Source organism: Onychostruthus taczanowskii, unplaced genomic scaffold (genome assembly GCF_017590055.1).
Source record: "Onychostruthus taczanowskii isolate IOZ18803 unplaced genomic scaffold, ASM1759005v1 scaffold44, whole genome shotgun sequence".
NCBI lineage: Eukaryota > Metazoa > Chordata > Aves > Passeriformes > Passeridae > Onychostruthus > Onychostruthus taczanowskii.
The window spans coordinates 1,020,159-1,030,754 of NW_024501903.1; the positions used below are offsets into that span (position 1 = coordinate 1,020,159).

At 47.6% G+C, this 10,596-nt stretch overlaps 1 protein-coding gene across 1 annotated transcript; it reads right to left on the reverse strand.

Moving 5' to 3' along the window:
• Positions 1-1,447: 1,447 nt before the first annotated feature.
• Positions 1,448-6,949, reverse strand: M6PR (mannose-6-phosphate receptor, cation dependent). Its single transcript, XM_041414218.1, has 7 exons — positions 6,783-6,949; positions 5,229-5,399; positions 4,877-5,049; positions 4,682-4,791; positions 4,358-4,488; positions 3,729-3,855; positions 1,448-3,194 (listed from the first exon to the last, which is right to left on the reverse strand). The coding sequence occupies exons 1-7, from the start codon at positions 6,845-6,847 to the stop codon at positions 3,072-3,074; spliced, it is 900 nt and encodes a 299-aa protein (XP_041270152.1). The 5' UTR covers positions 6,848-6,949; the 3' UTR covers positions 1,448-3,071.
• Positions 6,950-10,596: the final 3,647 nt, after the last annotated feature.

Below are 10,596 nucleotides of genomic sequence, written 5' to 3' on the forward strand. Positions count from 1 at the left end.
GTTCGTGGGTTGTGTTTTTTTTTTTTTTTTTTTTTTGGGGGTGTTTTTTTTTTTTTTTTTTTCGGGGTTTTTTTTTTTTTTTTTTTTTTGTTTGGTTTTTTTTGTTGTTGTGTTGTAAAACAAGTATTTCTCAGTTACAAGAAACCAAACACACACCCTATAAGAACTGAATACTGATCTTTTGATATGACTTGTCATTTCTAAAGGGTAGAATTTATGTTACAGGCTGATTTTCTCCTACTCAGCCCCTCCAGGTTTGCTTAGGGGTTCTTTGGTTGTTTTAATTTTTTAAGGACCAAATGTGGTATTCTGCAGTTTTGTAGCCAAATTGCCAAAGGTGAAAACCTGGGCAGAGTTATTCTCTTCCACAAGCACCTCTGCTTCAAACAGGGAAAACACCTGAAGGAGTTACACAGACTGTGAAGAGGTAAGTGCCCTCTAGAGCCAAATACCTGAAAGCAAGATGGTGTTACAAACCATGTGTCTCAGCTTTTCTGTTTTCATAAGTTTCACGTGAATATTTGAGTGAAACATAAGAGTGTTCTCTGTGTTAAGCACCTACTGTTGCAGGAAAGCTGTAGTGGCATGGGAGAAAGCCTTATAGCATAGGTAGGAAAACATTAGAGATCTTTAAAATGGGCTCTTTATTGACCCATGTTAGAAAAAAAGAGGAAGGAAAGTGCTTAGGAGACGGATAAAATGTGGCGGCAGCTTCCTAGTCCTAAATGTGCTGCTGAATCTCACTTTTCTGACATCCTTTTTCATGTGAGAAGACTGAGGCTTTGTGAATGTAAATAAGCCCAAAGGAAGCTGCTGGTGCTTGCTTGCACCCTGGTACCACAGTTTGGTCTGATGTAACCTGGGGACAGGGGAGGGGGAGGTTAGAATCAGCAGTGAACAGAGAAGGCTGCCCATAAACCATTTTATCCTTAGCAGGCTGGGTGTGGTACAACTCCTGCTTAGTTTGACCTTTGGCAGGGTAGGCAGACAGGGAGCCTGCCACTGTTACCAGCTACTCCTGAGGACTGGATTTTATTTCAGTCAAATGGGAAGGCTTCACTTCTTCATTTCATGTTCAGTGTTCTTAATAAAAAAATGCTTGATCAGGCTTTGCAGGTCTGGCTGCTTTTTAACCTCCGAGTGTTTGGAAAGTACAAATCTCATCACTAAGTTACTTTTGACTGTCATTTCTGCAGAAAAATACAGAGCATAATCCATCCATAAGTTTCAGCTTTGAAAGATGTGGATAGCCTTCCCTCATAGGCCTGAGAGGACCTGGAGTGAAACGAGGTGGCAGCAAAAACCACGAACTAAGAAAAGCATGTTCATTACTGGCAAGAGTTCAGGCACAAGGCACCACACACTAAGGATCCTTTACTTTTCGGTGAGAATAAAGGTGCTCTGGCACCAAAGCAATGTCTTGCTACATCAGCACAACACTTCACCGGGTTTTTTGGTCACTTTATTTTTGAAAGTTTTGTTTTGTACAAAAAAAATTACCTTAGACACCACCATGAAAACAGTAAAGGACTTACTGACTTCCTATTTTTCCCCTGTTATGAGAAAGATTGAGACTGTAACAAAACTCAAAGAAAGCAGGAATTGCTTGTCCACTCCAAACCCAGAAAGAAAGCAGGGCCACCCCTTTTCTCTCAATGTCTTAAAAATACATGAACTTTGTCTGTACTCTGCCGTTAACACAGTGGTGGCTTATTCAGTCTCTGCCCCCCCCAGACTGAGGGCACTTCTCAGCCAGTCCACACAGTAGGGTAGAATGGGATTGCTCAAGAGTCTAGCCTCTCAAATAAAAAAGCAATTTAGAATCAAGGTGTGAAGTTCCTGAAGGTTCCCATTAAGTCTACAACTCAAGTGTACCTGCTTTTCGCCAGGGCCCAAAGAGAAGGTCTTTCTCACTCCCAGCCAGTGGCAGTATGTTAAGTACCATCTGCGCAGGGCAAGTGTCTTATGACTGGCCTGCACTGTGCTTAAGGGGACAGTGATTCATGAAAGCTGACCATGTAAGAGTCCCTTATGCAGTTCTCGGTGTGTTAGCATTCTTAGCCAGGATTTCCATGGTTTCTTTGATATAAAAATAAATTCTGACGGCTTTGTAGGAAAACCCTCTGCAAAACAAGGAACTTCTGGGAAGTGTGAAATCACAATGCTGACAGTGACTGAGGTGTGTGGGCAGTCACCTCAGGAAGCCTGTGTCAGAACTGAAGTGGCAGCTACCTGTCTCATTTTGTCTTGATGTCACTGTCAGTTTCGGCACATGTTCTTTTTCCTTAGCAGCACATCTTTTCCTTTTGCTTTCCAGCGATTGAGAAGACTGAGTCAATACTTTGACTGAAATCAATATTTTGACTCCATTTAACTCCTATGGTTTTTCAGCATTGCCCCTCTCCAGTCTGAGAGGATGGCATGCATCCCTTTACAGCTGTTGAAAGGAAACTGTTGAGAAGTTCACACCACTGCCATTAGGGAAAGAAAAGATTGCAGAGGTGCGAATGCCTCTTCACCCCCAGAGTCTGGCACAGAGCACTCTGTGCCAGTTATGCTGGCAGAAATTGTATAACAGCGCAGAAGCTAGAAAAGCTGAAAATGCATTCAATGAAAAATAATTCCAGTGTCTTACAGATCCTGTAAACCCTAGGGAAAGAAATAAAAAGACACAGAATATCCCTTTTACAGTGTCAGCTGTTTTAACCCATAGCCTTTTTTCCTTTCTGCACCCATCCATGCCCCTTTTTTCCTCTTAGTGATTCACCTCCCATTCCTGCTCAGTGCTGAACTGAGCAACTCATATTGCTGTTTCTGCTCAACTGTCAACACTTCTCCCCTGAGCTCTGCTGCACTTTTAAAACCCAACCCAGCATTATATTTATAAGACATGCCATTAGGAACCAGTGCTGTTCACATCCAGAGGCATCCATGGGACTTGACACATCAGAGACAGCGGAAGCAATCAGTGTAAAGAAAATCAGAAGTGAGAGAAGGAGAACTGGCTGGAGGCACCTGGCTAAACAAGCACTGGGGAGATGGGGAGAAAAGATCTTAGTGTGGAAAGCCTATCACATGGGCAGCAAGTGGTCATCCCGTTCTTCTGACTCCTCTCCCAGCTGGTCGTCCCCCACGCCGCGGTAGGCGGCTGGCGCGTTCCGAGGCTTGGATCGGCACACAAAGTCACAGCCATCCTACGAGCACAGGACACAGCATCAGCCTGCTTGCAATTGACTCAGCATCCAAACCAAAGCAACTCCTGTGATTTCTCTTTTGCTAAGGGATTATGCCCATCCTTGTGCTACCTGAAACATCTCCCCAAAACCTGGGGAAAAAAAACATCCTGCTCTAAAAGCTCTGGACAGCTATGCAGCAACATAAGACCAAGGCAAGTATGAAGGATAAATAGCACTGCCTACAATGACCAAGGAAGGACTTCACAGTCAGAAATAAGCACTTCACAGTGCCCAGGTGAACATTTCTACCCGGAAAGTGTTAAATCCTGAGGAGCACATGTGTTCTAGTTTGTTATGGAGCAGTTGCAGGAAAGAGGCAGGGAACTGGTCTCAGCAAGGATTAAAAAATGGCATACTCAAGAAAAAGGAAACAGATACCCTCTTCTGCTTCAAAATACTCCACCCTGGTGGTAGGTCTACCCAAACCACAGAGTCAATGCCTTTTTCTCCTCATGTGGGCTAGGCTGAGAATACATAAGAATTTTTACTCACTGCCACCAAATTGCCCAGATCTTGCCAGAAGGCAAAGTGAGGAATCTGCTCCATGCCCTTTGCTCCCACAACGAGGCGCTGGTAGAGGAACCCACCAATGATGTAGACTGCAATCAGTGACACAAACCTAAAAGGCAGAATTAAAAAAAAAATTAATAAATAAAAGGAAAATCAAAGCTGAGGAAATCCTACAGAAAATCTCTTCTGAGCCAGCTACCTGCCTTACATTAGCATTGGAACAGTGCTAGCACCACTCAAGAACAGAGCTGTAAACAGAAACCAGACCATAAAAGGTCCCCAAGTTATCAACCTGCTTGTATAAATCTTTTAGCAGCATTATGTGAAGTAGTGCCTCTAAGCACAAACACAGAAAATGAGTCAAGGCTCCTGGTCTGAGTTCCCAGCTCTGGCAAAGAGCCATCCAGGAAGATGTTTACTAGGAACAGACTGGCCCAGCATCATGCCCTGAGCAAGAGCTTTTGACCAAAAAGCTCAGAGGCATAGTAACATCTAATGGTGGCTGTGGCAAAGTACACTGCAGTAATTTAGTCTTACTATGGCATTTGCTACGTTTCTAAATAGCACTGGAGATTATGACTCAGGCACAAACAGCTCTTCAAATGACTCACGTGATCAGTAGAATGGAGCCAGCACTGAGGTGGGAATTCTCAGCTGGACAAGCCACACTGCTGTCCATTTCAAAGAGGTAGAAACACTCCTGCTCCTTTTCCCGCTCTTCAGAAATAATGCTGAATGAACTCTGCAATTTGGGAAAAGTGAGGTCATGTGAAAACATGCCCACGCACACTGAATTTCACCAGTTTTATCACTGTTGGTGCAGCTGGGCACCAGACACTGGAGGCCAGCTCACTGTCCCCTCAAAACCCCTCTGCTCACAACCAGCCATTGGTCTGGCAGCCCCCTGGTGCTCTCTCACCCCAGGTGTCACTCACCGCTGTCACTCCCCGCTTGCAGGAAATCATTATCACAGCTCGCCTCTTCTCACCACTGCAGTGCCTGCCGTATGAATCACCTCCTTTATAAATCAGCATGATCCAGTCACCTGCCAGGAGAGAAACAACACAGGCTACAAGATCAGGAGGCAAAAGGCAGCTACTGAGTAAGCCAAGTATTGAGTGGAATCGTACTTCCATTGAAGACCTGGGTTTCATTGATTCTTCCTATCACCGTGGTCTTTCCATTCTGCCTATCTGTTTGTACCAGGCCACCGAAGTCGTGCGAGGTGCTGTTGACCTCCCTGCACACCCTGAAATGGTAGATGTAGTTTTCTGTTTTGCCCTTCTCCACAGTCACGTTAAACCTGCAGCAGGGAGAAGACAGAAAAGACAGCCCATTGGATTACAAAGAACACTCAGAGCAGTGGGCACTTTAGACCAGGAAGCCAGTAACAGGGGGAGACCATTCTGCAGCCTGACCCAAATCCTCCCTTCCCCTTGGCCCACTGTGCAGCCCCGAGGCCTGCAGGGTGTTGTGCTGTACCTCATGTGGCTCAGGGGCTCCAGTTTCTTCAGCAGGGCTCTCTCCATTTGTGACTCGCTGCTCTCATCACCAACCACATCACAGCTCCTCTCTTCTGACTGCTCGGCCCCCGCTACAGCCAGGGCCACCAAGACCAGCAGCAAGGCAGAGGTATGGCAAGGTGGTGACATCCTGGACACATGCCACAGAGAACACAGGATTAACTTCACAAAGGATTAGTTTCAGCCCCCTGCAAACTAACTTCAGGGTCATGGAGTCAATGATTAGCCACTTCCTCAGTCCTGACTGCAAAAAGGAGAAGCTGAAATCTAGAAACAACTCACAGTTCACAAGATACACTAAATCTGAATCTCTTGCACAGCCAGAGACAATTCACTAGACTGATTTGGGGCTCTCTTCTGAATTTGCCTCGAGACCACGAGAAGTTGTGCTGCTGAGCAAATTAATTAGGTGCCAGAGCAGAATCCAGTAGACTGAACGCTGGAGTAAATTTCAAGCATAATCCACTGTTTGTTATGGTGTTGCACTGAGAAGTCAGTCAGCAGAAAATTATTTATGAGGCCTCTAATCAATCATCTTCACAGCTCTCGTGTAAAGAGCTCATGGGGAAGAGCCACTGTGATTAGTCAGGCTCTGTTCGTTGAGGTGCCTTAATCTTTATAATGATCTTTCCAGTACTCCTTTAGTTGAAAATCTGAAAGACATTAATAATGCTAAACTGCAACTTCACAGAACAGTTTCCACTAGGGAAGGAGGAAAGCGAGGCATCCTAAGATCCAATCAACAAAGCAGTAATGAAGATAATAATAGTAAAAATTAATAATAATAGCAATAATAATAACAACAACAATAACAATAATCTATAAGATTTGGCCTTCAGGTTCATGCTAAAATCACATATGAAACATTCAATGATAGCACCAGCCAAAGAAAGCAGTGCAACACATCCCCCTCTGCTTCTTGTGCCGCAGATTTCGGTAAAGCTCCAGTGGCTGGAGGAAGGCAGGCCCTCCACTGAAGAGCACCTGGCTGCAGGCGGGCACAGAGCCCGTGTGAGCCAGCCCAATGATTTCCCCAGAGCCCCGCGGCTCACAGCTGCTGAGGGGCGCTCTGCCCGCCATGGGGCACCGAAAGAAGGTTAGGAACGCAGAAATCACGGAACGGGTAAGGCTAGAAGGAACCAAAGTGGGTCACTCGCTCCAACTTCCCTGTTCAAGCAGGGTCATCCTAGAGCACATGGCACAAGATTGTGCGCAGGAGGTTCTGGAATATCTCCAGTGAGGGAGACTCCACAGCCTGCACGGGCAGTCGGTTCCAGTGCGCGGTCACCGAAATGGGGAAGCTCGTGACTGCTCTCTCCCGAGGCCAAAAGCAGGACCTGCCCTCAGCCCCAGGCACGGCTTCTCCGGGGATCTTGCTGCGCTTCGCTGGGAGCGGCCCGGCCGGGCTCCTCCAGCCGGGGGCCGCTGCCCCAGACCCGCCCGGGACGGAGCGCGTCTTCGCCCAGCGGCCTCGCCGTGCCCGCTGCCCACCTCCGCAGCCCCGCGCACCCACCTGCGGCCGCCCCGGCACCAGGCGCCGCCGCCCACAGGGAAGAGAGACCCGCGCCTCACGCGCATCCCATGCTGGGCGGCCCGGGGACCACAGGCACGGGCGGCACCGGCCTCCTCCGCGTCCCGACCGGCTCCCTCGCCCGCCCCGCGAGCCGGAAGCCGGGAAGAGCGTGGCGGAACTGGAGCCCGGCGCCAATGGGAGCGCGCGAGCGGCCGGGATCGCCCGCCCAGGAGCGCTTCGGAGCGAATGATGCGCGGCGGAGGAAAGGCGGGCAGGGCCGGGGGGCGCACCGGGGCACGCCCACTTCCTCTCGATCAGCCAATAGACGATGAGCTTCAGCGCGGAGACCACGCCCCCGCTCTCCTTTCTGCCAATGAACGACGAGGGCGGGCAGAGAGGAGGAGCCCTCACAGCGCGGAGCTCGAGGGAGCCGCACTTGCCGTACCGAGGCGGCCGGGAACAGCGGGAACTAGCCCCGCGGGATCGGGATCGGGATCGGGATCGGGATCGGGATCGGGATCGGGATCGGGATCGGGATCGGGGTCGGGGTCGGGGGACTCCCGGCTGCAGATCAGCTCACCAAGTGCTCTGTGACTGTCCCTCGCTGCAGTCGCGCTCTCCCCTCTCCTGTGCCCCGCACAGGTTCGGAGCAGCAGCAGGCAGGTGGCTGCATCAGCAGGGATGAAGGGCTTCTCGGCATCGGCAGGGATGAAGGGCTTCTCGGCACGGGCCGCCCTTGTGAGATACAAAGTTGTGTTTCGTGTCAGGTAGATACAGATAGTGTGTGTACTTGTGATTGTGATTTGTATGGAAACTGATCACGGGACAATTAAAAGATGAATTCTAAAAAATAACTGCGGGAGTAAAGCATGGAAAAAGGCCTTGGAAATTATCCTGTGTTTGCCAATAGCATCTGAATTAAAGTTTTAAGAATGCTGCTGCTGGACAGGAACTTTCTGCGCGTAGCTAAGCATTTAAACAGCTATGCAATAATTTTTTTTAATATTGCTTGTAATAAGGAGCTTTAAAAATATAGGTTTAGAATGTATGTAAAGGAAATATGCTTATCTCAATACCTTAGCAAAACAGTAAAAAGCAGCTTGAGAAAGGAAGTTGAACATCAACTCAAGGATTGATAGCTTCGACCAAGGGAAGCTTGGATATCACCGTCATGAGATTTATAGTCTTTGCAAGTAAAAGGTGGAGCCACATCTGGAGTCTGGACCTCACCAGCTGAAAGACTTCTTACTTCTTTGGGAAGTCGAACCCCACCATCTGGGGATACTCTTTCCTGGGGTACATCCTGAGAAAAACTAACTCACAATAGTGTATAGAATTGTGACGTAAAAATTGGGAATAGAAACTGCCGGGAATAGAAACTGCTGAGAAAGCTGTGTGTACCCCTATAAATACCTGTAAGCCTCAACCATCGGTGTGCGGTTGGAGGGAAAACTTCCCCCACTGTACCCAGCGCTGTTTTGCTCATACTTTACCATATTAATTAATAAATTGATTGTTGCTTGATTATTGGCCTAGTCAAGCTTCTTATTTATAACACCCTCGCTGCTGCTGCCCGAGGTGGTAGCAGTCCCTCTGTCACTGGGCTTTGCCATCCCCACCAGGTGCCTCCAGAGTGACTTGTGTTGCAGGAGCAAGGCGTCTCGACCACCTCACTAAACTGCTTTGTGGCCTTGATCCTTCTGGTTTTGTCCCCACTTTGTGTCGCTGGTGGATTCTCTCCATGGCTTTTTTTTGTTCTTATACTTTGGTATAAAGGTGCCTCCCCCAGCTCCTGCAGATTTTGCCACTGTAGAGGAATTCCAGGTCCAGCATACAAGGTTAGTGTGCTTGAGCATCTTGGATATCATTAATAAAGCTATAAATATGGGATGTGAGACTGGCCTGTTCATCTCTCCTTATGATGTGTTCCCAGAGCACAATCACTTTCCAGGAGTCTGTTACTGGAAGGGATAGATGTCCTTTGCCAGAGTTCTGAGGCTTTTGCATCCTCTAGTTAAGAAAGAAATGCTGCAGTTAGTGAATGTGCCAACATGCTGGAAAAGGTACCTGTCTGAGAGAAATTTGGGAGGTTCCCCCTCTGGTATGCTGCTTCAGTAGTGAAGAACTGGGGAAGAAGTGCTGCTGGCTCCTGGAAAACTCATCAGTTTAGTCCTGCTGTGACTCCATACTGAGAGTATGGCCCAGCTGCATTAGTCAGATTTATTTATTCACACTTACATAATAACTGAGAGTTGCCCTCACACCTTCTACAGTGTGATCCCTCCCACTCTAGTTCCTGTCCTGGTGATATTAGAAGAAAAAAAAAGGTAAACCACATTAAAACAGCTCTTAATTCTTTCCCACCAGCTTTCATTTCTCCAGTTCTTCACAAATAGTGCTGTCTTTATAGTCACTCTGGGCCAGCAGGCAGCCTGAGCCTTAAAAAGTGACAAAACTTGCAGGCGCTGGGGGAGACACCTTTACTCCAAAGTATGAGAGAACGTGGACATACTGGAGAGAATCTACCAAAGGAACACAAAGCGAGGACAAAATCAGATCTGGACACTTAAGCTGTGTCTGAATCCTGTTAGTTACTTTTCAGCTATACAGACTATTCCCAGTTAAACTCGCTACTATATTTGAGTATAGCAAATTCTCTCTCTCTGAGCTTGAGAGCTCTTTTTAAACTTCTCTATTATTAATTTCAAGCATTTAGGAGAGACTTTCGGCCTCTTGTCTTGCTCTGCTGCCTTATGCCTTTCCCATCCTTTCAAGCACACATTCCCTATCTTGCTGTCCACAGGCTCTCCCTAGGATTGGAAGGAATCTTGTGGGTGCAATATGCCACCCTTTACAGGCAAGTGAAGAAATTTGCAGAATTATCCAATCCCCTCCCCAACAGATGCATTGTAACAAATTGGCCACTCTGTGTCAGGTAAGCACCTCCCGTGCAATAATCTCTCACATTTAGGTGTCGCCAGAAGGGGGAACAATCATCCCAGCTGGAGGTAGCAGTCATCCCAGCTTCTTCGTTGAGCATGTCCGAACAATTATTGGAAATTAACTGTAGTGTACTGTGCTGAAGAAGTGCAGCCTGAGCCTGACCAATATCCCCATTCTGAGCACGAAATGGAAGCGATCAGCATGTGGATTAAAACAAAAACCAGAAAACCATGCAGCTAAGAGATTTTTTGGGGTGCTGGAAACATCTGTACTCCCCACCACAGAGTCACAGAATCTTTTAGGTTGGAAAAAACCCTGAAGATCCTTGAGTTCAACCATTAACCTGACCCTGGCAAGCCCAGCACTAAACCATGTCCCTAAGCTCCACATCTGCATCTTTTTAAAATACTTTCAGGGGTGGTGACTCAACCACTTCCCTGGGCAGCCTGTCCCAGTGCTTGATATCCTTTTTGTTGCAGAAATTTTTGCCAATATCCAATCTAAACCCCCCCCCTCCCACCCCGGCACAACCTGAACTTTTCTCATCAATGGTCAATACTTCAAAAGAAAAGTAGCCTTTCCTGTTGTTGCTGAGCACAGAATCACTAAATGGTTGAGTTGGGAAGGAACCTTTCAAGGTTATCTGGTCACACCCCCTGCTCAAGCCAGGCCACCTACAACCTGGTCCACCTACAGCCCAGGACTGTGTCCAGGCTACTCTCCATTGAGGGACACGCCACAACCTCTCTGGCCAGTGTCAGTATTCAGCCACCCTCAGAGTAAAAAAGTGTTTCCTGATGTTTAGAGGCAACACCTTCTGTCTTTCAGTTTGTGCCCATGGCCTCTTGTCCTGACACTGGGCACCACTGAA